The sequence below is a fragment of the Lagenorhynchus albirostris genome, chromosome 13 (assembly GCF_949774975.1).
Source record: "Lagenorhynchus albirostris chromosome 13, mLagAlb1.1, whole genome shotgun sequence".
In the NCBI taxonomy this organism is placed as follows: Eukaryota; Metazoa; Chordata; class Mammalia; order Artiodactyla; family Delphinidae; genus Lagenorhynchus; species Lagenorhynchus albirostris.
In genome coordinates this window covers 57343632-57369981 of record NC_083107.1, presented here as the reverse complement: position 1 = coordinate 57369981, position 26350 = coordinate 57343632, and the positions used below count along the sequence as shown (strand labels likewise).

At 41.3% G+C, this 26350-nt stretch overlaps 1 protein-coding gene across 3 annotated transcripts in view; it reads right to left on the bottom strand.

The window, feature by feature from the left end:
* Positions 1–7689: 7689 nt before the first annotated feature.
* Positions 7690–26350, bottom strand: part of SLC8A1 (solute carrier family 8 member A1) — a 412805-nt gene continuing 394144 nt past the window's right edge. For all 3 annotated transcript variants that reach the window (XM_060168805.1, XM_060168807.1, XM_060168806.1), the window contains one exon: positions 7690–11185. In XM_060168805.1, the coding sequence (XP_060024788.1) occupies positions 10809–11185 (377 nt within the window). In that variant the 3' untranslated portion in view covers positions 7690–10808. The remainder of the gene's footprint in view (positions 11186–26350) is intronic.

The window sequence follows — 26350 nt, the reverse complement described above, 5'->3', positions numbered from 1 at the left end:
ATGTTAGTTGAGTTTGTATCCATTTATCTCGTTGGTGAAAGATAGAATGTGAAGTTAAGAAAATGAGCAGTTCTATTTCTATTAAAGGAATGTTCCTGGATATTTTTCAGAACGGCTCCGTTTAGCAGTCTTAAACTGACAAAACGTCTCTAGACCGAAATGGAAGTTTAATTTAATTAGTGTACCATAGCTGGACTCTTCCTGACTACATTCAGGGCTAGTGCTAATTTTCTTGAAATTAACTTGTCTTGAATTCTTCATACTTTCTTAGGGTGCCTAGTATAATACTCTGCACAAAAGAAATGTTTGAGGTTTATGGAATTGTATGATTGAAAAAATGAAATAGACTCTGATAGTTGATTTAAAAATTGTTCCACTGCCTTGGCTCTATAGATGACTTTTTAAAAGTTTTAACTGAGTATCAAGTAAGTCAATGATCTTGGAGGACAGACTTGTAAATTTTGGCCCTCTTTGGTTTCTTTCTGATTCTCTTTCTTGGGCAATTTGTCAGTTGGTACTTAGCAAGCTCCAGTTTCCAGATCTGAATTTGAATTTGTGAGTACTGTCCAAACACTTTCTGCATTTTTCAATCCTTATTGATTTGCGAGGACTAGGCAGGAAGATAAAGTGACATTCGATATCCTGTCATCAAAGTGATTTCTGACCTTTGATTAAGGGTTGGAAATATTTCCTCAAACCTTTTCTTTTTGGTGTGGTTTGCAGTCACTTAAAACAAAGCCACTTAGTAAGTACAGTGTTAGTCAGTATGGAGACAATCAGAATGGTCTGTGTTTTTTGTTTGTTTTTGTTTTTGCGGTACGCGGGCCTCTCACTGCTGCGGCCTCTCCCGCCGCGGAGCACAGGCTCCGGACACGCAGGCTCAGCGGCCATGGCTCACGGGCCCAGCCGCTCCGCGGCATGTGGGATCTTCCCGGACCGGGGCACCAACCCGTGTCCCGTGCATCGGCAGGCGGACTCTCAACCACTGCGCCACCCGGGAAGCCCTGGTCTGTGTTTTTGTACAAAACTTCTCGATCAACCGATGAGGCACCTGTTTTTCTTTTTTCCTTTTATATCACAAGCTCTGGAATGGCTGTTTCTCCAGAGAGAATTAGGAAATAGAAGGCAGACTCTGGAGCTGTTGTCAGTACCTTCCCACTGAATAAATGTGGGGAAATATTCCACTGGGAGCCATGACAGCTAAAACCTTAGGTGGAAAAGCAGTACATTAAGAGAGGCTGTCAGAAGCCCAGCCCTCCTCTAACCCAGCAGCATGTGCTGAATCTTCTTCATTGTGTTCAAATGTTATTAAATATCTTGTCTGTTGCTTTAAAGGGACCGAAATCAATTCTGGTCTCTTCACAAAAAAAAACCTAGTCTTTGGGTAGAGTCATAATAATACTGCCCATGGATCTCATTTTTGGTTAGTGGAAGCTTCAAGCTCTGAAGAGGTATCAATTAATTGTGAACAATGACAAAGCAACTATTATTTTCATTTTACTAATGAAATGATTCTTAGAGTTGGAGTGTCAGTGCATTGGCTGGAAAGAAAAAAATGCAAGTTTAGATTCCTCACCACTAGGTCCAATACTTAAGTGTTTGTTGCTTTCTCAGTGTTTTAAAAAATTCGTTCCATGGCAACCAGTTTGGAGAGAGGGATTCACTCTCCAAGCAGGCAACAAGTATGTGATGGAGTTGCATGACTCTGTTTGGAAAGGTTTGAGTCAAACACAACATGCTGGCTCAGAGCAGAAAGGAATCTCTGCAGGTAATATTCCCATCAAGTGAAAACAATCCTTCTTGCATTGTTCTAATGTTCATAGACCATATATATCCAGCACGGTGGTGAGCAAAGTGGTGATCTGGCTCAAGGACTAGGACTGATCCCATCTATTTTGCCTACTTCCTGATGCCATCTAGTGACTAAATGGTGGTGTGATTATGATATTAATAGTGATCCGTCTCCCCTGCCTGACTGCTTGTTTGCCTCTAGATACTCTATGAACGGGATGGGGGAGGGCAGTGGTTGGGTACTGATGTTAGTAAATCCCACGTCTCAATGATCAACATAAATTCTCCTGACAGCTTTGCAAAAATGCAATCTTTGCTTCAGATCTGGGGTTTAAAAGCATCTCTCTCGGTTTTGTGTTTAATATTAAACGTTTGAAACAGTCACAGTTTTAAAGAGAAGAAGCAGGTTTCGTTCCTTTGGAAAGGGAGGACAACTCTTTTTTTTTTTTGGCTTTCTCTCACTGTCCGCAGTTGTTTCTGAAAGATATGCACAGGGCTTAAGAGTCAAAAGTAGGAAAAGGGGGCACTGAGGTAGAGCCACTGATGCAACCTAATGCTCACAGGTTCTTTGGGTGCTTATTGGGAAAATTCCCGATCCATTTTGTTGAGAAAGATACTCATTTGTTTTAGAAAAGTAAATCTATGCAGAGTCTGTGAGAACAACCTGAGAATATCAAGAATATTTTAAGCCTCCATATACATTTACCACACCATCCTCTGTCTCAAAGAAGATTCAAATTTCCTATCAGATTACTGATGGCAGCAAAAACTTGTGCTTAGAGTTTTAGACGGAAATATCAGACATTATTTTCTTCCAAATTGTAACAATAACAATGTAGCTAACAAAAATAACTTTACAGGGGCTTCCCTGGTGGTGTAGTGGTTGAGAGTCCACCTGCCGATGCAGGGGACACGGGTTCGTGCCCAGGTCCGGGAAGATCCCACATGCCGCGGAGCAGCTGGGCCCGTGAGCCATGGATGCTGAGCCTGCGCGTCCAGAGCCTATGCTCCGCAACGGGAGAGGCCACAACAGTGAGAGGCCCGCGTACCGCAAAAAAAACCCCCAAAACAAAAAAAACTTTACGTTTTGGCATGATGCCATCCCTTGCTTAGATCCAATACCACAAAAGTTTAGTTGATGCAATATCAATAAAATAAAGTCCTTGCAATATTTCTGATAGTAAGTGTCCCAAACAGAGTCCAGTATGTAATGAAGCATTTGACTAAATAGGTTCCAGTGACTTGGCATGAACATCACACCCCACTCTGTACACATTCCTCATCCTTCCCTTTGGAGAAATCTCACGTACCAACTGGTTGAAAGGGCTAGTTTGCCTGTTAGTAAGATCTTGGCAGCAAAACACTAAGGATAAGACAACTAGTGTATATGAGAGTTGAGGGTGGGTTTAGCTGAGAATATCTAAGCTAAACTACAGCTAGTGGAGAACCTACATGTCAGTAGATGATTAGGTATTTGTGGCAAAACTAGGTGGGAGTCCCATTCCTTTTGTCCCGACACGCCAAAACACAGTTCTAGAAAATATCAACTAATGTATGGGGGCTGATCTGCTCAGTGCTATGTTTCCAGGAAAATATAGACTCTCATCCTTTTAATCCCCCAGGATTTGACCTAGATGAGGATTTTTTTTCAAGAGCGGTATTCAAAACCCCCCAAAAGACAGAGAGTAATTGGAAAAGTCAGAAAGGAGCCCTAACTGATCCAGAAACTTTCTATCAGAAATGCTTGCCAAACGAGGAAAGAAAAAATGAATTTCTTTCTTTTAAAAATCTATGTATGTTTTTAGAAGGATAGATATAATTAACAGTATTCTAAGCAGTTTTCAAACAACTTGGAATTTACATCTTTAACTAAAAAGGAAAAAAAATTCAGGAATATGCTTCCTTCCACGTCTCCCCCCGCCTGCCCCCCTTCTCCCATTTATAAAAGAGATCTGATAAAAAGGAACACCCACCTGACATGGGCTTTCAGGGCAATCCTAGACATCTGAAAATGCCATTCGAGTTCTTTGACATACATCATCTATTTTTGTATTTATGTATCTCTATGCTCTAGGAAGAGATGGGATAGAGGAGATTTACTTCTGAAACCGTGTCTGATACTCACAGAAATCATTTCAAATTAGCATTTCAAATCTTTCTGCTTGTTTGTTTTTACACTGGTTGAAATGGCAACTTTCCGTAAAAAGAAGGTTGAAAACAGCATTTCTATTTGCTGTTCATGAAAAGGTCAGTGTTTCACAAGCCTTTTAACGACTGATAGGTCTGTCTGAGCTTTATCGTTTATTTGGGCTAGATTCCAGCTCAGTGTCCCATCTGATGTGTTATTATTTTAAATACTCAAATTATTTCTGAAATGTAACATAACATCAAAATAGAATCAGCCTTTTATAAATGAAATTATCAAGTTATTATGTTGTGAAATTTAGAAACTTCATGGCTTAAAAAAAAGAGGGTAGAAATTATTGGAGGCATTTTTATGAGACACCTGTGTAAGTCCAGTGCATTACACAAAGTAACTCAGCAGTATAGAAAAGTGTGCCAAAAACATACTTATTTTTTTTTTTTTGGTTGCCAAAGCCAAAGGTTAGGCATGCTCAGCTTTGATTTTCATATAAAAACTGAGAATGACGTGTTCATTGTACTGTTGTTTCTAAAAACTGGGAATCCATCTTCTGTAAGGATAACGGCTTTCTAATATCTTAGACAAGGGTAGCCTGGGATGAGATCTTAACAATTTTCTTTTGGCTAATTCTCTCATTTTTAAATATGTTCTTGTCAAGCACATAGATAATTCTCACCCACATCATTATTTTAGCCATGTTCTTTAATTATATGAGTATCATGAGAATGGAAAATCTTTTAAGATGTCTTCCTTGGGAAGAAATTACAAATTTTAATGTTGAGTGTAAGAAGGTAGAGAATTATTTTTCTTACAACTAGACACATGGGCCATATCAGCTTTATCTTAAATATTTATATAATGTAGTCTTTTTAGGTGAAATTGTTTGAAAATGGTTATATATTTGGTATACATTTAAGAGAAACTGTTCCTTCCACTTGGAAAGAACAGACTCTTCACACTGGAGGATGGGTCACTGCAAACCTAGGATCATGTTTTTAGGAAAGATCTCCTTGGAGAATTTATCTATTGCTCTACCACGTGGCTTTAAGAAGTCTAATAACAAATGCTGTAAATTAAATGTGGGTTATTTCAACTTGGGAATGTAGGGGAAATGTCTTTGAAAATCTCTGGGCCATATCCTTCCAGGCGAATAAACAATTTCCAGTACAGAGGGCTGTATAATCATTCTAGTAAATTAATTCCCTTCTACACTACTGGATTTGGGTAGGTAGATCTCTTTGCAGTCAACAAATTAGGAGGGCTGGGTTCTGCATTAACTGTCAAAATTGACTCAGTAACATTGACGTTAGCTAATTTCTCTCTTGGTGTGTTTGGTTACTAATGTGAATTTCCCTACCATTTGCATATCATGAATGTAATAACTACAGAGAAGCATTTGATCCACTCATATTTCTTGGAGGCATGGAAGCTATATATGATGGGTTTCTATGGTTACACACTTCACGTTTGGAGATGTACGTGGGGGTCTTTATCCTCGACCCATACCTGCATACATATATAGAATAAAAGGCTAGGTAGGTGGGCACTAAAACATGAAGCTTGTGATCCAGAGAGGAACAAAATGAACAGTGCTGCTGCAGTGTGTAGCTGTAGGGTCTAATCCTGTCCTAAACATTTATAGAGATACCACTGTCTGATGCCTGTTTTCCAGGTGGAACATCATTATATTTGACTTTCCAGTAACAAGTTCACTTTCAATAAAACATGACCAGAGTATTTTTAGTATGAGCCTTTTCCGCATTGTTGAGAGGTAATAGTAAACACTACTAAGGGTAATGAATATGATGGGAATAGCCATGGAAGAACTACAAAGGTTGGAAATCGGGAAAAAAAAAAGGTTAAGATTGCATATTCCCAAGGGGACACCTCTCTGGATCTTCGAAAAAAGGTTAGACTGCATGATTTTAAAGAATGTGAGCAGGTTAAGCAACTGTAAAATACTGCATTGATTACCAGGCAATTCTGGGCAAGCAATTCTTCCTGTCAAGACATGGGTCATAATTCTAACTACAAAGTTATATTGCTTTTTTGAAGTTATAATGTTCTGTTCTACAAATCAATCAATCAATGAAAATAATTTATACAATGACCACTGCTTTAAAAGTCCCATAGGAGAGTCAATGAGAGGACCTTTGACAAAATGGAAATTGGGAGAGCCTCTGAATGCTTCTGTTTGGATATCTTGGCAGGGAAGAAGTCACAGCTAGATACTCACCCATTTCTCATTGGCTGGAATGCCGAAGCACTCTCTCCCTTGGGAGTCCCACCACTTAGTGGTTGCTCCTCCTATAGGTAAGACATTCTCTGCTTTGGGAGATGATTAACCATGGCTGGGTTAAGCTCTAAAAATTAAATGTCTCTTACAATTGTTTCCCCTTCCTATGCTATCTTTGCAGGTGAAATATCATCAGGACCGACCAACACTTGACGTATGTTGGGTGGAAGACAACGAATGTGGCTAGAGGTGATAAGAACACAATGGTTGGAAAGAAGAGCAGAAATGCAATCCATTACCAAAAATCGGTAAGTAGATCTGAATGAAAGTTCATGAAGCCACTCATCACAGCACCTTTCTTTCTTTGTAAGAGAAATGTGATTTTTGTATGTCTCTTCTATGTCCTGTGCTTGTTTATCAATTGAAATGCTCAGTTTTACCAACAGCTGGAATGTCTTGGCCAAGTGCAGTGATTACTACAACAAAAGCCAAATGCCATTTTTAGGTCACTGTAAGCTCTAGTGTCGTACATGGTTGATCATGAAATGGCCAAGTATTCTTGAAGTTATGAAACTATACTCATGACTTGCTCTGGATATAACTGCCCATAATCAGACACAGACAGAAAACCATAATCAAAGAGAAACTACCCATCTTGAGCCAGGAAACACTGAAAGAAGTCTTAAAGGAGTTGATTTACATTCTTGAGATAGTGAAGTTTTGTCACCATTAGAGAATGTAAGGGCTTCATCATCTACCAGAGGAAACGTGTTATTTTTCTGATTGCTCCCACAATGTTCTCAGATGGAAGCAGCCAGACTGGTGAATCTCACTTTGACAGATTAGGAGCAGGGGCCCTGGGCTGTGGAATCAACAATGAATCTAGGCCCTCGTGGACAAGAGCATGTGTACAATGATCTTTTATTAATCGTGAGACCACTGCGGGGGAAGGTATTGCATCAGGAAGTCTCATTGTGGATGAGAGCCACCTATCAGAATAGCTGCAGAATTGAAGACAGCATGCTTTATAAGAAAAAATTATAAGAAGAAAAAACTGAGTGTGTTTATGCTGTGAGCCACAAAAGCAAAGCTCCATAAAACCTTCCCTGGTGGAAGGCTTGAATCGGAATCTTTGAAAGAATAAAATTAGCTTATAAGAGGTTAGAATCATTGGGCCACGGCATTTTGCTGAAGAGTTGCTCAACAGGCAAGGCTACTCTGGTCACTGAATTATTCCTTTTGCTGTTAAAGAAGTAGACATTGGCTGCTCATTCTGTGTTAAACCAAAGATTGGGTCCCAGGAGACACATTAATTGTTGATCCAAGAAAATTACCTTCCCACAGGAAAGTGTTCTGTGTATGACCATATATGGATATAATATGGGAATTCTAAAGAATAACATGAGGAATTCTAAAGAAAAATTTAAAGACAATGAGATGCATGAAGTATCATTTATCTCAATATTCTGACCCTGTGCTCCTTTGGGACATTAAAAGGAAACAGTGCGTGACCAAAGGGTTGACATTTGCCAAGTCGAATACTGGGCATCTATTTTCTTTCTTTTGGATGAGGATACCAATTGCACAATAATACCTTTTTGGTCTTTATTTCTTCAAAACATGAAAGCAAAAGATGAAGTAGATGACAATGAGAAGAGAGAAAACATTCCATACAGAATATGCTGTATCGCTAGTGATTAAATCAGAAACAATTAGAAACTTTATTTGTCTGTGTCAATAGTGTGTACCATTTATAAGGAACAGCACAATTAGTGCACTTCCCCCCCAAGCTGTGCATAATACACACAAAATAATCAAACAAAATTTTACACGACTATAATTCCTAATACAACCCTGAACAACCAGAATCATATTTTCTCGAAAACATGAAAATTTAAAAAGCAAACAAACAAACCAAAAAGCTTTGAAGTTGACCAACGGCAAGGATTTCTTAAAGTCCTTTGTGAAAATTTGCTGTGGGATTATTAGCATTCCAAATATGGCTAGAAAAGAGGGCAAAGTCTTTCTAATGTTTCAACAACTCCTATCCCTTGACAGTTTACTTGGTGTTCCTAGGCTAGCTTTCTATTTAATAAATCTTCAAAAAAAAAAAAAAAAAAAAAAAGGGTGAGAGTTTGCCCTCAAAGGAGTTAGGCCACCAGTGTGTTAGGCCATGACAGAGAGGGGTGGGGCTCCAAGAGATAGGAGAAGTTGTGGAGCTGTGGGGGGCATAGAAAAGTACTGCTGTCCAAGAAAGATAAAAATTGGGGTTAATTGGGCCTTCTCAGTGATTGGATCACCAGCACAATTGCCTTACTTGCTTTAAAATGGGAAGATGTGCAGATCTGCAAGATGGGCTAAGGATACATAGACTGCTTTTCGTACCCTATGCCTTATACTGTCTCAGGTAAAGACAATCTTAGATATTTAGACAAGAGGGTTTCAGAATTGTGTTTTTCTCGTAAGATCAGACTGTTTCCATGTGACTGTGTTAACCCCCTCTGGGCAGGGATCTGGGCTGTCTTGTCCATGGTTTAGTCCCCAAGAGGTAGCACAGTACCTGGCATATTGAGTGGGTAACCAGCATTTAATTATTCATTCGGTCACCCAATGTTTATTAAATGATGAATGAGCCTGATGATTAAGTGGAAGAAAATACAAATTAAAATTGTTGACAGTTAAGGATCTTTGAATCAATACAGAGGGCTTAGGGGTGTCTCCGGCCTGGGATTCTTTATGGCTAGAGAAGTGTCTGAGAGGGGACCTAAGTCATTCCATTTATACCTCATTCGTGGACTCATGGCTTTGGAATGTTGGGTTTATCCACCCTCTCTGATACTGTGAAACAGAAAGAGCCATTCCTTTTCCAGCGTTAAAAATCTCCCAGGGCAATGCTCCTGGGAGGCACTCATCATCCCATTTAATTGCTTCCTCCTTAGTCCTAAGTAGAGAAGATACACTTTTAAAGGCCTGTTGCTCACCACAGCTTCTTTCCCCCTCAGGAACTGCAGATACAATCAGAGGGGTCTGGATGGTGAAAGAAACGGCTCCAACTTGCCTTTTACATCCAAAAATAAAATGAACAAACCAGCACTATCTACCGCCTGTGCCAGACAGAGCAGATGTGAAATAAATACTTTGGGGGCAGGGGTGTTGTGGGAATGGAAGCTTTCAAAGCTCAGGCACATCTAGCGCATCCCCTTCTCTACACGCCCTTCTCCTTGGCCTTCCTGAACCAACAGGTGAGTTTTTGAGGCTCTGATGTGTACCAAGTGGCTAATTTTCCATGAAGATACTTTGCCTACTGTCCTCTCAATAGCTTTAACTTCCCATGTAACAGTTATTGCTTCTTAGAAATGGACATGCAGGTCCATGAATAAGCCATTTTCTCCTTTTATCCCTAATCAAACTCAATAACAACACAAAAGTTACAACTCAGGTGAAAAGAAAACTCACTTATGTCTTCAACGACCCATCAATCAACGTTGCCCAATGGGAGAACGGTATGTGCTATACTCTACTATGTACAGAGACGCCTGGTTTTGTTGTATTTGTTTTTCATCCATGCACTGTGTAACAGGTATCACAACAACATTCCCAAACAGGCCCATGAAGGAGGAGCAGATGTTCGGTCATGACTGGAACAGGCGTGTGCAGGCCATGGATGCTTTTGCAAACAAAACTGACGGACGATCCCAGGCAAGAGCAACGTGGGACTGGGACACACACTGATGCAAGTGGGAAAGGATGATGTGCTGTTGGAAGGGGGTTATTCTTCCTGTTTGTATGAGGGGAGGTGAGCAGGAGGGTTGGGATGGGGGGGGCCTGGGGGGTTAGCAGGGCTGGAACACCAGAATATAAGGGCCTTCCTAATCACAGTCCAGTGCAAAAGAGATAAGAAAGGATTTTGCATGTTCCTGGGAATCTAGGCGCGATGTTCCTGTACCTGGTGAACAAGGGTGCCAGGCCTATCTTTCACTATCAGACTCTATCTAGGACCATGTCTTTTCTGGGCTCCATTCCAGCTGCCATGTTTCTTCCTGGAGGCAGCTTCACCTCTGCTCCCATCCCAGAGATGCGCATGCAATTTAGTTATATGGTGAAGACATGCTTCTTTCTTCTTCCATGCCCATTTCCTCTCTTAATCCAAAATAATTTTTTAAATGTTTGGGGGAAGGGAGAGTTATCGTAATGATTTCCATTTTTACCCGAAACCCATTTGCATTTAGATTGGTCATCACCTCCCACAAGAGAAGCAAAAACCCTGATCCTCCCCCCAAAACCAAAACAAAAGCCTAACATCAACTACCTCCCCAACCCCACCCCCCAAACAAGCAAAAACAAACAGAAAACAAATCAAAGACTTTACGATTTATGAACCCGGGGAGAACACAGCCCTCAGAGGCTGAGCTGCAAAGATGGCCCTGCCTCCACGCCTGGGTCAACGTGACGACGCCCCTGGGAACAGGAGGTGATGCCTTCTCACTCCGGCCCTAGTACAGAGTCTGCTCGTGAAGCTGGATTCCATCAGCAGGTAAGTGGACATGACAAATGTCAGTTTCTTCTGTTCGTTATACATAATTTTTTATGTATATATATGTATATGTATATATAAATTTACTACATCTGATTGTTCCTTTAGAAGCCTTTTATGTGGCAGTAGGCCTCCAGGGAGGAGAAGAAAATGTACAAGAGCCACAGGAGCACAAAGAGGCAGGATGTGAGGAGCTTGGCAGTCCGGGGCCCACCCAGCTCACCTCCGATTTCTGGCCTCCGCCGATACAGCAGCACCCCGACATTGATGAAAGCAAAAATGGTGAAGAGAGTGACGGAGAAAGCCAGCGTGCCAGGGGACACTTTGAACTGTTCCCCGTTGGCTGCGTGGTAGATGGCAGCGATGGACCAGGCCACGCCAATTCCCAGGAAGACATTCACTGCGTTGCTGCCCGTGACGTTACCTATGGACGCATCTGCGTACTGGTCCTGGGTGGCGGCCACTTTGCTTGCAAATGTGTCTGTGGAGGAAGAGGAAAAAGGCCATGACACTTAGCCACTCAAAGAGGTCTGTGGAGTGCCGGCAGCTTCAGCTGCGTACTCTGCAATCAAACCGTCGATGGAGACCCCGTGACCAGGACAGAGCTTTGATGTTCCCTCGAGTCCCAGTCGTGTGGTCAGAACGACAGGATCCAGGTATCAGGACTTGCCGACTTATAGGTGACCTTGGTCAAGCTCTTTACCCACAGATACCACGGTTCTTTGTAACACTGAGTTTGCAGGGAGGCATGTTTCAGAGCGTTATCACGGCCTATCTACATCAGAATCAGATGGGGTCCTTCTTAAGAATGAATATTACCGGGCTCCGTCCAGCCATGCTAGATCATAAGTGCCGGGACTCGGGAACATGTTTTTACAACATGCCAAAAGATTCTAGGTCAATGAAGTGTGAGAACGGCTGCTGAAGGGTATTACTGAAGGCTGCTGTATCATCGGCTCTAGTTTATAGATGAGAAGGTTCAGGGCTCAGGAAATCTTTCCAAAGATTCAAGAGCAAGTCAGTGGTGGAAGTGAAACTAACTGACCCATGATAACAACTGACATTTGCCTAGGAAAGCAGATTCACCTATGTTATTGTGTTGACGGTGACAACAGTTCTATGAGGAGAGGAAACTTTATAGGTGAGGATACTGGGCTCTGAGAGGTGCAGCATCACCCAGCAAGGAAGAAGCCATGTTAAGCCTTGAGCTCACGCCTCCTGCCTTCATGCAAATGCTGTTCATCGTTCCATCTCACCCTTCCCCGGCCTGGCACGTTAATGGCCATCCTCAAAGCTCTTTGTTCGCCAGTAATCCTGTATGCATCTTTTCTCTGAAGCTGGGAAAATCATCCATTTCCTTTCTCTACAGGGAGTAGGACAAGACTGACTTACACTTGGTGAGTAGAGCACTGGGGCTTAGTGCAAACCCGAGTCAGAGGGTGTGGAATTCTGCCTGCACAGCTGAATGTGTGACCCCAGGCAGATGACTTCGTTTTTCTGAGACTCAATTTCCTAATCTGTGAAATGAGGATAGTCATGCCCACTTCAGAGTGCTTTTGGTAAATTGAGCTATTATATGTAAAATGCTAACGTTTCTTTGTACAAAGCAAGAGTAGCTCCTTTTGGTGCTTTGGGAAGACAATGTGAATGGAGCTGCCTAGATCCGTCTATTACAAGTTGACGCTGGATCTGAAATAGCTCCCTTTATTAAGAATGTGAACACGACTTGTAAGATATTCAACTTCCTTTCTCTATGCTCACCTAGTTACTGGTATCAAAGTCCTTTCAGTTACCTCTGCAAAATACGTTGCACAGTCGGTTTAGAGTAGATATTAGTAACTGTCAAGTTGCACTCACGTTTGCGAAGCCAGCAATGGCAGGTATGCTGTTACCTCAAGGCACTATGCTCTGAGCGTGCGTGTAGTTGTGTGCTATCTGGATTACTCTCTCCCCGCTGCTGCTATTCGTTGCCACTTCCAATGAGGATGATACGTAAAGCACGTACGTTTCTATCAGCCTGTAGATTCTTATGCTTTTACCATGGGTGCTGAGAAGCTACTGGATCTGTGCTGTCACGTTCTTTCTGAAAGGGAACTGGGTAACCTTGAGGGCCCATCTCACTGATCCTGACCTGTCTGTGACGGAAAGCAGATTTTAGTTACTGTTTTATAAAGGGGCGGACTGCTTGCTCTGTGCTACACATGTTACACGGATATTTTCATTCAATCCTCTTATCCACCTTATAGAGTAGATGTTACTATTTCCGCTTTTACAATGTGGGAAACAGCGATGTTGTGACAGTATGCCTCTTGGACAGGGTGTCCGTCAACAAAGCAAGGATTCTGAGACCAAATCTGTTTGATCTCAGAGCCCATTCTCACCCTAGACCTCACTGCCCCTCCTAGGAAGGCTAAAGGTTTCCTTGCCTCTGTCCATTTCAGGTTGCCCTGTTCCTTCCACTCAGAAACCTTGAGACAGCTCCTTCCTGTATCCGTGAGAGCAAAGACTGAAGCAGGTATAGGCAGCTTGCTAACCCGTCCTGCTGGACGGGTGCTGCCTCTTTGCATTCGTGATCACGCACCGCAGCCCTGTCAGGACCACCACAACAGAGGCCGGTGAGTAAAAGCCCAGTGAGACCATCGTCACGGTCTCTTGCTGTTCATTATTAAGAGTTGTTAGGACCTGACACAGCAGCAGCCTCAAAAACAATGAAGTCATTTTGCTTTGACTTTTCGGGGACAGACAGACAGCTCAGCAAGGGAAAGTAAAGGAACAGAGAAAGCCACTTACAGCTCAGCTGCTGCTGAGGGTCACCTGAGATGTTATTCTGCGCTGGCGTGGCTGCTGGCGGAGGCTAGTGCCTTCCCCCCAATGCTGCAGGGGCGGGGACCTGGCATGTTCCACAGCTTACGCATGCATACCTCCCCCGGCACGCAGTGTGTGGCACACTAGACTTCCTGGGTGCCCCATCTCCACTCAGAAACCCTGGACTTTCTGGATGGCATCTCTGCTGCCGCCCCAGAAGGGAGTGAGGCACAAATTCAAAGATGTACTGGGCCCTCCTGGGTCTGCAGGGACTTCTTCTCCCTTAAGCCATTTCTCAATAGCCTATTAATGTGAATAGCGCATGAGAATTCTTGTAATAATAGGTTCCTGTTTACAAATGCCTTTCTTTGGATTCTCTGAAAATTAGTTGCCAAAGCGATTAGCTCCTCACATAAATGAAACATGTTTGGGCCTCTGAATCAGGGAGGTTTTTTTTTTTTTTTACCTGGGTTACACATCAGACCTTTGCTTTTCAATTCAAAACCTGGGTAAAAAAATTGTAGGAACACAAGTAAATCCAAACCATCAGGCTTAACTGCAACAGAGACAACTCTGACTTCCAAATGAAGTGTGACGGAATCTCCCCAAACTACCTTCTCTCACCGCTGCTTAGTGCACAGAGCAGCAGACCACAGACTGCAGGCGAGGCCCTGCCAGGCCTGACCCTGAATGCCAAGCCCGCAACCTGCTATGGCTGAACAAGGCAAAAGCCACTCAAATGCCGTTCCCCAGAGTGAAGTCCAAACAAGGACTATTTGACATGGCGTGAGCATATTCAGAACTTGGCCCGTTAAATACAAACATGTATGAGTCAGATTGCCACTGTGATTGGTACCAACTAAGTTATGTTGATAATCATTTACATATGTGTGTATAGCTGTACCTACATATATACTTCAGGTTAGTATTCTAATAGTAATTTTTGCTTCTAACTCCCAACTTGAATTCTAATGAATTTTATATTTTTCCTTCCTTATAAACATCTTTATTCTCAAACTTCAGTTCTATGCATTGCTCAGCCTTATTATAATTTGTTTGCAATGTCTTTTATTATGTAATAAGATTCACAATAGGAATAATCTTGGCAAATATCGATGGGGTGGACACATGGATTAGTCACTATTCTGAGCCCTTTGCTCAGCCCCTGTAAACTTCTTGACGGAAATGCAAGCGCTAAAATTATACTCTTTTTTTTTTTTTAGCCACATTGTAAGGCATGCAGGACCTTAGTTCCCTGGCCAGGGATCAAACCCGCGCCCGCTGAATTCTAATACATTTTAAATTAGTCGTAGAGTTTTAGACTTTTGGTCCTGCCCCCTTGGTACCCACTGACAGGGAAGATTTGTTTGGGAGGCAGTGTGGCTGGAATTAAGCCATATGTTACAGAGTCAGGACATAATTGTTCTCTGCACCTAACCTTGGCGGCTAAGTCATCTAGTCAATATGCAGGAATATTGATTAGATATCAACACACTCCCCTTTCCTCCAGAAATGATTTTTTAACTGAACTTAAACTTTATCGCTACATACAGACTAAGCCTCAAACATCTCTTCTGTAAAAAGGATAGTTCTTACAGCCCTGCAGCTCACAGGAAGGGTTTACGTATTACCCAGAGTACCATCCCACGTGGTTTATCCTCGTCTTGACTCTGCATGTGTTGGGGGCCAGCTGTGCAACTCTCAAGTGCTTCACACTTAGGAGCAGATTTTGACTGGAGCCCAGCCTGCTACGGAGGCATGGTTGCTGCCTCCCATCACCTGTGAATTACTGATGACGCAGGGGACAGACCAGGTGGTTCAGAGCTTCCTGCTGCGTTAGTGGGAGAAGTCTCATCAAGGAGACCCTCTGGGCTCTTCTGTCAGTGTGTTCTTGGGCAAGACACTCACTCTCTGGGGGGGGGTTCTGGTTTCCTAAGTCTACTGTTTGGGTGGTACACAGAATACATCAAGAGACTAAATTCGTATCTATGATTTTGGTGGGATTTTTTCTTTTTTGCAGGCGTTTGTACATGACCACCCACCTTGCTTCAAATTGACTAATCGATGACGATATCTCATTTTAAAGAATAAATGACCTAGATGAAATAGTCAAAGTGATCTCTAGACCTGAAGATCTTGCCAGTGATGAAACTGTGGCAATATTTATGGAGTTGAACCACACAGCACAGGGTCATTTGACCTCTTAAAAATAGGTAAGAAATGTTGGCAAGGTTACTTACTTCAAATCACATGACCATTTATATGAGTGTAGCCATGCAATAACTGGTGGCAGTGATGACTTTCAGATACTGTGTATCATGTCAATCAAGTGTGCATATCACTGGCACTGGAAATACTGGGACAGCCTAGTTAAAAAAACAATGAAAATTTGGGGCTCCACCCTTCACCCACTTAATCAGAATCTGAGAAAAAGATACAGGAATACACATTTTAACAAGTGCCTGAGATGCCTAGCTTTTCCACCAAGGTTCAAGAACCACAGCTCTCAGGCATGGAAATGGAAGCTACTACTCCCAGTGCCCACAGTCTGGGGGGGGGCCTTGCTGGCAGGAAGAGATGTTTGAGTTTCAGGGAAGCAGCTAATTGCGAACTAAGGAGCAGCTGATTCCTCTTAGAGACAGTGATGCCCTCTGATAGAGTGGTCATTTGCTCATAAAACAGCTTGGTGGAGGGGCTGGGACTGCTTGACCACGAAGTCCCCCACTCTCAAGTTGTGCTATTAATTTTTTTTGGAAAAAAAAAACCCATTCCAGCATGGCAACTATAAAAGGCCAAGGAAAGAGTGAAATTTACTTAAATTAGTTGGATTCTGGCTCTTTCACTTGCCAGGTAAGAAGCTTACCTACTTTAATATGGTTTTGAGGGAAATGAGTTAACATGAACAGCGCTCAGAATAGGGCCTGGCAATTATGAGTGCTCAATATTAGTAATTTTTTTTTTTTTTTTTTTTTTTTTGCGGTACGCAGGCCTCTCACTGTCGTGGCCTCTCCCGTTGCGGAGCACAGGCTCCGGATGCGCAGGCTCAGCGGCCATCGCTCACAGGCCCAGCTGCTCCGCGGCATGTGGGATCCTCCCATACTGGGGCACGAACCTGTGTCCCCTGCATCGGCAGGCAGACTCTCAACCACTGCGCCACCAGGGAAACCCTAGTAATTATTTTTATAATACAACAGAGCCAGATCCCAAGAGAATCCATAAGTGGTCTGGAATTGTGAGTTACTGTAATGATTCTAAACTTCTGGGGAGTTATAACACCCTTTAAAGACATATTAACTTTATAGTCCTAGGTATTTAACAATGTGGTAGAACAGGGCTTCCCTGGTGCCATGAGCCATGGCCGCTGGGCCTGCACGTCCAGAGCCTGTGCTCCGCAACAGGAGAGGCCACAACAGTGAGAGGCCCGCGTACTGCAAAAAAAAGTAAAATAAAAATGTGGTAGAACATACAATTATTCTTAAAATCAAAGAGATTTTTATTTTGAAAATTCCATATAACCTAAGTCATAAAAAGACATTAGAGATCTGGTTTATGGCCCTAATTTTACTAGTGACTGAAAGGCAGACCTCTTTGCTTAAACAACGTATATATTCCTCTCTATTCTTTCCTCTCTTTCTATGCACTTTTTGTTTCCCTCTTTGAGAATTCAAATGGAAATTTTATTTATGTACTAATTCCTCTGTCACTAAGAACCTTAAACAAGTTTTTGCTTTCGGTTGTGATATTTATTTACCCCAGTAAATATGAAACCCACACTTTCTTACTTACATACACATACTCACTTCACTGGCTCAAACAAAAAGAAACCTTGTTTGGCATCCAGGTGAAGTTTAAGAGATCAGGGAATTACTGATGTTTGACTGAATAATGACCAGTTAGGAGAGGAGTTGTAAAAACTGAAAAAGGGAAAAACACTTAAAATTTCTGCCCATAAAAACTGTCCCTGAAAAAGAAATGGAGACAATGACACCTATTTTTAGAAGAGAAGAAAAGAGGTAAGTGAAAAGCTCAAGAGGACGCATGTTGGCAGGTCAGACACCTGTTGCTACTCATTTTTATCACCAGGGTAACTTTTGAAAAATACCAAATTGTGAGGTCCACTATGAGTTTCTGCTTCCTTGGTCTGGAATGCGGTCTGAGCACTGGCATCTTTTAAAGCTCCCCAAGCAGACCGAGGTCCACTAACCAACTACTCAGAGCCCTTGCTTCACCCTCTGTGTAAGGACAATGGCACCTTCCCTGGATTAGCTGAGATAATGCATGGAATAGCTCTGACACGTAGGTCAACAAAATCAGTATTTTGGGAACAACAGGGTGGAGACAAGATAGCAGAGTAGAAGGACGTGAGCTCACCTCTAATTATGAAAACACCAAAATCACAACTAACTGCTGAAAAACCATCAACAAAAAAGACACTGGAACTTAACAAAAAAGTTATCCTAAATCCAAAGCCAGAGAAGCCACAATGAGCCAGTAGGAGGGGCTCAATTGTGATAAAATCAAATCCCATACCCACTGGGTGGGCAACCCACAAACCGGAAAATAATTGTCACAGAAGTCCTCACAAGAGTGAAAGTTCGGAGCCCCATGTCAGGCTCCCAGCCTGGGGGTCTGGCAACAGGAGATGGAGCCCCCAGAGAATCTGGCTTTGAAGGCCAGCGGGGTTTCATCACAGGAATTCCACAGGAGTGGGGCAGACAGAAACTCCACTCTTGGAGGGCACACACACACACACACACAAGGTCTCGTGCACACCAGGACCCAGTGAAAAAAGCAGTGGCCTCATAAGGGCCTGGGCCAGACCTACCTGCTGGTGGTGGAGGGTCTCCTGTGAAGGCAGGGGTACCTGTGGCTCACTGTAGGGACAAAGACACTGGCAGTGGTAGTTCTGGGGAGTACTCACTGGTGTGAGCCCTTGGGGAGGCCACCATTTTCTCACCAAGACCTGGCCCCACCCAACAGGCTCTAGGCTCCAGTGCTGGGACTCCTCAGTCCAGACATCCAACAGGGCAGGAAACACAGCCCCACCCATCAGCACACAGGCTGCTTAAAGTCTTCCTGAGCATATAGCTGCCCACTTGACACGGCCCTGGCCACCAGAGGAACATACCCAGTTCCACCCACCAGTGGGCAGGAACCAGTCTCTCCCACCAGGAAACTTGCACAAGCCTCTGAGACAACCTCATCCACCAGGGGCCAGACAGCAGGAACAAGAAGAACTACAATCCTGCAGCCTGTGGAACAGAAACTGCAATCACAGAATGTGAGAAAAAATGAGACAGGAGAGGAAACGTCCCAGATGAAGAAACAAGATAAAACCCCAGAAGAACAACTACGTGAAGGGGCAATAGGTAATCTACCCAAAAAAAGAATTCAGGGCTTCCCGGGTGGCGCAGCAGTTGAGAGTCCGCCTGCCGATGCAGGGGACATGGGTTTGTGCCCCAGTCCGGAAAGATCCCACATGCCACAGAGTGGCTGGGCCCGTGAGCCATGGCCACTAAGCCCATGAATCCAGAGCCTGTGCTCTGCAATGGGAGAGGCCACAACAGTGAGAGGCCCACGTACCACAAAAAATAATAATAATAATAATTTAGAGTAATGATAGTGATCCAAGATCTTGGAAAAAGAATGGAGGGATGGAGCAAGAAGATACAAGAAATGTTTAACAAAGTCCTAGAAGAACTAACAGAGAGGAACAATACAATAACTGCAATGAAAAATACACTAGAAGGAATCAAGAGCAGAATAAGTGAGGCAGAACAACAGATAAGTGACCTGGAAGACAGAATGGTGAAAATCACTGCCATGGAACAGAATAAAGAATGAAAAGAAATAAGGACAGTCTAGGGGACAACATTGCACACACCAACATTCACATTAAAGGGGTCCCAGAAGGAGAAGAGAGAGAGAAACAACCTGAGAAAATACTTGAAGAGATAACAGCTGAAAACTTCCCTAACCTGGGAAAGGAACAAATCACCCAAGTCCAGGAAGCACAGAGAGAGAGTCCCATACAGGATAAACCCAAGGAGGAACACACCGAGACACAGAGTACTCAAATTGACAAAAATTAAAGATAAAGAAAAAATATTAAAGGCAACAAGGGGAAAGCAACAAATAACATACAAGGGAACTCCCATAAGGTTATCAGCTGATTTCTCAGCAGAAACTCTGTAGGCCAGAAGGGAGTGGCACAATATATTTAAAATGATGGAAGAACCTGTAACCAAGAAGACTATCCAACACCGCTCTCATTCAGATTCAACGGAGAAATCAAAAGCTTTACAGACAAGCAAAAGCTAAGAGAATTCAGCACCACCAAACCAGCTCTACAACAAATGCTAAAGGAATTTCTCTAGGTGGAAAAGAAAAGGTCACAACTAGAAACAATTATGAATGGAAAAGCTCACCTGTAAAGGCAAACATATAGTAAAAGTAGGAAATTACCCATACACAAATATGATATCAAAACCAGCAATCATGAGAAGAGGAGAGCAAAACTGCAGGATATTGGAAACGCACTGGAAATTAAAACAATCTTGTTTATATACGGATTGCTATATCAAAACCTCATGGTAACCAAGCCAAAAATCTACAATAGATATACACACAAAAGAGAAAAAGGAATCCAAACACAACACTAAGTCATCAAATCACAAGAGAACAAAAGAGGAGGGAAGAAAAAAGGCCTACAAAAACGAACCAAAAACCATTAAGAAAATGGCAATAAGAGCATACATATTGATAATTACCTAAAATGGATTAAATGCTCCAACCCAAAGACATAGACTTGCTGAATGGATACAAAAACAAGACCTGTATACAGGCTGTCTACAACAGACCCACTTCAGATCTAGAGACACATACAGACTGAAAACAAGGGGATGGAAAAAGCTATTCCATGCAAATGGAAACCAAAAGAAAGCTGGAGTAGCAATACTCATATCAGACAAAATAGACTTTAAAATAAAGAATGTTACAAGAGACAAGGAAGGACACCCCATAATGATCAAGGGATCAATCCAAGAAGAAGATATAACAATTGTAAATATACACGCACCCAATATAGGAGCACCTCAGTACATAAGGCAAATGCTAACAGCCGTAAAAGGGGAAATTGACAGTAACACAATAATAGTAGGGGACTTTAACACCCCACTTCCACCAACAGACAGATCATCCAAAATGAAAATAAATAAGGAAACACAGGACTTAAACAACACATTAGACCAGATGAATTTAATATTTATACAGCATTCCATCCAAAAGCACCAGAACACACATTCTTCTCAAGTGGACATGGAACATTCTCCGGGACTGATCACATGCTGGGCCAAAAAGCAAGCTTCAGTAAATTTAAGAAAATTGAAATGATATCAAGCATCTTTTCTGACCACAACACTTTGAGGTTAGAAATCAACTACAAGAAAAAAAACCTGTAAAAAACACAAACACATGGAGACTAAACAATACACTACTAAACAACCAATGGATCACTAAAAAAAAAAAAAAAAAAATCAAAGAGGAAATAAAATACCTAGAGACAAATGAAAAGGGAAGCACAACAATCTCAAGCCTAAGGGACGCAGCAAAAGCAGTTCTAAGAGGGAAGTTTATAGCAATACAATCTTACCTCAGGAAACAAGAAAAACCTCAAACAACCTAACCTTATACCTAAAGAAATTAGAGAAACAAAACCCAAAGTTTTGTTTGTAGAAGGAAAGAAAGTTAGTAGAAGGAAAGAAATCATAAAGATCAGAAATAAACGAAATATAGATGAAGGAAACAATAGAAAAGATAAATGAAACTAAAAGCTGGTTCTTTGAGATTAACAAAATTGATAAACCTTTAGCCAGACCCATCAAAAAAAAGAGGGAGAGGGCTCCAATCAATAAAATTAGATATGAAAATGAAGAAGTTACAATGGAAGCCACAGAAATACAAAGGATCATAAGACACTACTACAAGCAAACTATATGCCAATAAAACGGACAACCTAGAAGAAACGGACGAATTCTTAGAAAGGTACAGTCTCCCAAGACTGAACCCGGAAGAAACAGAAAATATGAACAGATCACATGTACTGAAATTGAAACTGTGATTTAAAAACTCCCAACAAACAAAAGTCCAGGACCAGATGGCTTCACAGGCAAGTTTTATCAAACATTTAGAGAAGAGTTAACACATATCCTTCTGAAACTCTTCCAAAATATAGCAGAGGGAGGAACACTCCCAAATTCATTCTATAATACCACCATCACCCTGATACCAAAACCAGACAAAAATGTCACACAAAAAGAAAACTACAGGATCAATAACACTGAGGAACATAGATGCAAAAATCCTAAACAAAATACTAGCAAACTGAATCCAAAAATACATTAAAAGGATCATATACCATGATCATGTGGGCTTTATCCTGGGGATGCAAGGATTTTTCCATATCCACAAATTAATCAGTGTGATATACCACATCAACAAGAATAAAAACCATATAGTCATCTCAATAGATGCAGAAAAAGCTTTTGACAAAATTCAACACCGATTTATTATAAAAACTCTCCAGAAAGTGGGCACAGAGGGAACCTACCTCAACATAATAAAGGCCATATATGACAAACCTACGGCTAACATCATTCTCAATGGTGAAAAGCTGAGAGCATTTCCTCTAAGATCAGGAACAAGACAAGGATGTCCACTCTTGCCTCTTTTTTCAACTTAGTTTTGGATGTCCTAGCCATGGCAATCAGAGAAGAAAAATGAATCCAAATCGGAAAAGAAGAAGTAAAACTGTCACTGTTGGCAGATGACACAATACTATACATAGAAAATCTTAAAGATGCCACCAGAAAACTACTAGAGCTCACCAATGAATTGGTAAAGTTGCAGGATACAAAATTAATACACAGGATCTGTTGCATTTCTATACACTAACAACAAAACATCAGAAGGGGAAGTTAAACAATTCCATTTACCATCACATCAAAAAGAATAAAATACCTAGGAATTAACCTACCTAAGGATGCAAAAGACCAGTACTCTGAACACTGTAAGATGCTGATGAAAGAAATCAAAGAGGACACAAACACATGGAAAGATCTAGTGTGTTCTTGGATGGAGGAATCAATATTGTGAAAATGACTGTATTACCCAAGGCAATCTGCAGATTCAATGCAATCCCTATTAAATTACCAATGGCATTTTTCACAGGACTAGAGCAAAAAATCCTAAAATTTGTATTGAGACACAAAAAATCCCGAATAGGCAAAGCAATCTTGAGAAAGAAAAACGAAGCTGGAGGAATCAGGCTCCCTGATTTCAGACTATATTACAAATCTACAGTCATCAAAAGAGTACGGTACTAGCACAAAAACAGAAATATAGATCAATGGAACAGGATAGAAAGCCCAGAGAGAAACCCACACACCTATGGTCAATTAATCTATGTCAAAGGAGGTAAGACTATACAATGGAGAAAGATAGTCTCATCAATAAATGGTGCTTGGAAAACTGGACAGCTACATGTAACAGAATGAAATTAGAACATTCTTTAACACCATATACAAAAATAGACTCAAAATGGGTTAAAGACCTAAATGTAAGACCTGATACTATAAAACTCCTAGAGGAAAACATAGGCAGAACACTCTGACATAAATCACAGCAATATCTTTTTCGACTGTCTCCTAGGGTAATAGAAATAAAAATAAAAATAAACAAATGGGACCTAATTATATCAGAAGCTTTTGCACAGCAAGGGAAATCATAAACAAAATGAAAAGACAACCCACAGAATGGGAGAAAATATTTGCAAATGATGCAACCGACTAATTAATAAGGGATTAATCTCCAAAATATATAAACAGCTCATGCAGCTCAATATTAAAAAAACAAACAACCCAATCAAAAAATGGGCAGAAGACCTAAATAGACATTTCTCCAAGGAAAACATACAGATAGCCAAGAGGCACATGTAAAGATGCTCAACATCACTAATTATTAGAGAAATGCAAATCAAAACTACAATGAGATTATCACCTCACACCAGTCAGAATGGTCATCATCAAAAAGTCTACAAATAATAAATGCTGGAGAGGGTGCAGAGAAAAGGGAACCCTCCTACACTGTTGGTGGGAATGTAAATTGGTACAACTTCTATGGAGAACAGTATGGGAGGTTCCTTAAAAAAACTAAAAATAAAACTACCCTATGATCCAGCAATCCCACTCATGGGCATATATCCAGAGAAAACCATGGTTTGAAAGGATACATGCATCCCAATGTTCATTGCATCATGGTTTACAATAGCCAAGACATGGAAGCAAACTAAGTGTCCATCAACAGAGGAGTGGATAAAGAAGATGTGGTACATATACACAATGGAATATTACTCAGCCATAAAAATAATGAAATAATACCATTTGCAGCAACATGGATGGACCTAGAGATTATCACACTAAGTGAAGTAAGTCAGATGGAGAAAGACAAATATCATATGATATCGCTTCTATTTAGAATCTTAAAAAAATGATACAAACGAACTTATTTGAAAAACTGAAACAGATGGACAGAAAACAAACTTACGGTTACCAAAGGGGAAAGGTGGTGGGGGGAGGGATAAATTGGAAGTATGGGATTGACACATACACACTGCTAGATAACCAACAAGGACCTACTGTATAGCACAGGGAACTCTGCTCAATATTGTGTAATAACCTAAATGGGAAAATAATTTGAAAAAGAATAGATACATGTATATGTATAACTGAATCACTTTGCTGTACACCTGAAACTAACACAACATTGTTAATCAACTATACTCCAATATAAAATAAAAAGTTAAGAAAAATCAACATTTTGTTATCAAATAATTTTTCATTTTGATATGTTAACTTGAATGTTTGCACTTTGCAGGGTTACCACTGGGACTTAATTTTCCTATGATGTATCTGAAATCCTGGTATATTTCAAGTTCAAAGAAAGATTAATTCCAAATAAAATAGAAAAATAATAGGGGTTTATTTATCAGGGAACACAAGGCAGAGAAGAGAATGAGCGATAACCAGCAGTGCTATTTGACCTGCCTTCCAAACTAATTTGATACATGTTCTCAAAAACAGTAAACACTCCACTCTTAAACATACCCATAACATATAGTCCCATAACGGGATTGTTTTTCAGAACAACGTTCATGAATGTCCAAGAGTGGATCCAAGGTTCCCCTTCCTTGTTCAAGCTCTTAGCTTCATGGTGTTTGCTAAAATTTTCTGAAGTCCGTGATTCTAATTCTTTGATGTTAGCAAAAACACTTTGAGCTTTCCAAAGAACTCTGATGGTTTATCTGAGATGGGGCTCTTCAATTTCTCAGTCATCTGTTCCCTCCTCTCACTGTTGATTCTGAAAAGAACCTTAAATCAACTAGCTGGGTGTAGAGGAAAGAAGCTGTGTTCTGACCTGCTGTCTCTTGAGACCTGGATTAACACGGTTCTGGAGTGGATCAGATTATGTATGCGTGGTACCCTGAAGTCCTGCTTGTTTACTTCCCCAAATAAAAACGTTGATGCAGATTATAGTGGTGGACATTCCAATGTGTGCCTGATCAGGTAAGGGGTACAAGGCTGACTGACTTTAAAGAAGTCTCCTTGCTCTGGTAAACCAGCAGCTGGATGACGACCATGGTGTCCTACAGTTCCCAGTTGGTCCATGTGAGGTAATGGTTCTGCTTAGCATGGAGATATTGGGCTGGCCAAACAGTTCATTCCGTTAGTGAATACACTGTTCAATAATATTCTTGGTGAAAATGAAAAATGTCTTTTATTTTCACTTAAAACCGAATGAACTGTTTGGCCAACCCAACATTTAGTAAGCTGAGGCCACCGTGAGTGGCCAGTTTGGTCACCTGAGTCTGTGTTACTCTGGATAACGACTACTGTTACTGAAGAACGCCAGTCCTAATAACTCTGGCCAGCGTAATATATCTAGTTACGGTAGTAAGGAGCCTAAGCTTAAGTAGGACCTGGTTCTGCTCACATTTGCCATGCACTGGCCGTGTGACCCCAGTATAACCTCCCTAAGCCTCTGAAACCTCATCTGTAAGAGAGATGAAATACAAGTCCTCATTTGTATGGCTGTGAAGATAATTAAAAGAAGTGATGCAAAAAGGCTTAGTGTGGCGTCTGGAAATTAGCAGGTGCACAACAAATGCTACCTCTTACTATATTTCAGAAATCTTTGTTCTGGTGATAACAAAGGAAATGATGATATTAAAATCTTTTATTATGGTTTCCTTCAGCCAGGTGATTTAGGGTTGATAGGCCTTATGCAGGATTATGGGAAAATGTGGTTCTGTCTTTGATGTCCAGAAATGATAGAGGAGATAAGGACAACAATAGTTAACATTTATATGGCTTCCTATGTGATGCACTATACATACATAGATTCTCATTTAATCCACAAACAGCCCTTTAATGTGGCTACTATTATCATCCGTATTTAACAGATGAGACAACTGAAGCCCAGAGTATAAGAAATTTGACCAAAGTTACACAGTCAGTAAGAGGTGAAGCTAGGATTCAGACCAGAGGAGTGTGACTCTAGCTGGAGTGCACGTTCTTAACCACAAGTCCATGGGGGGTGGATAAGGACTAGATAACTGACATACTTTAAACTTGAAAATGGACAAAGGGTTCAAAGAAAATGTACAGAAACTTCATCACATTGAACTATGATTGTAAGTACATGGTGTTAAAAACAGCTGATCATTTTGAGAGATCAATGACTGATAAAGTAATTGTTTTGACTCCTTATGTTCCTGGCTCCTCCC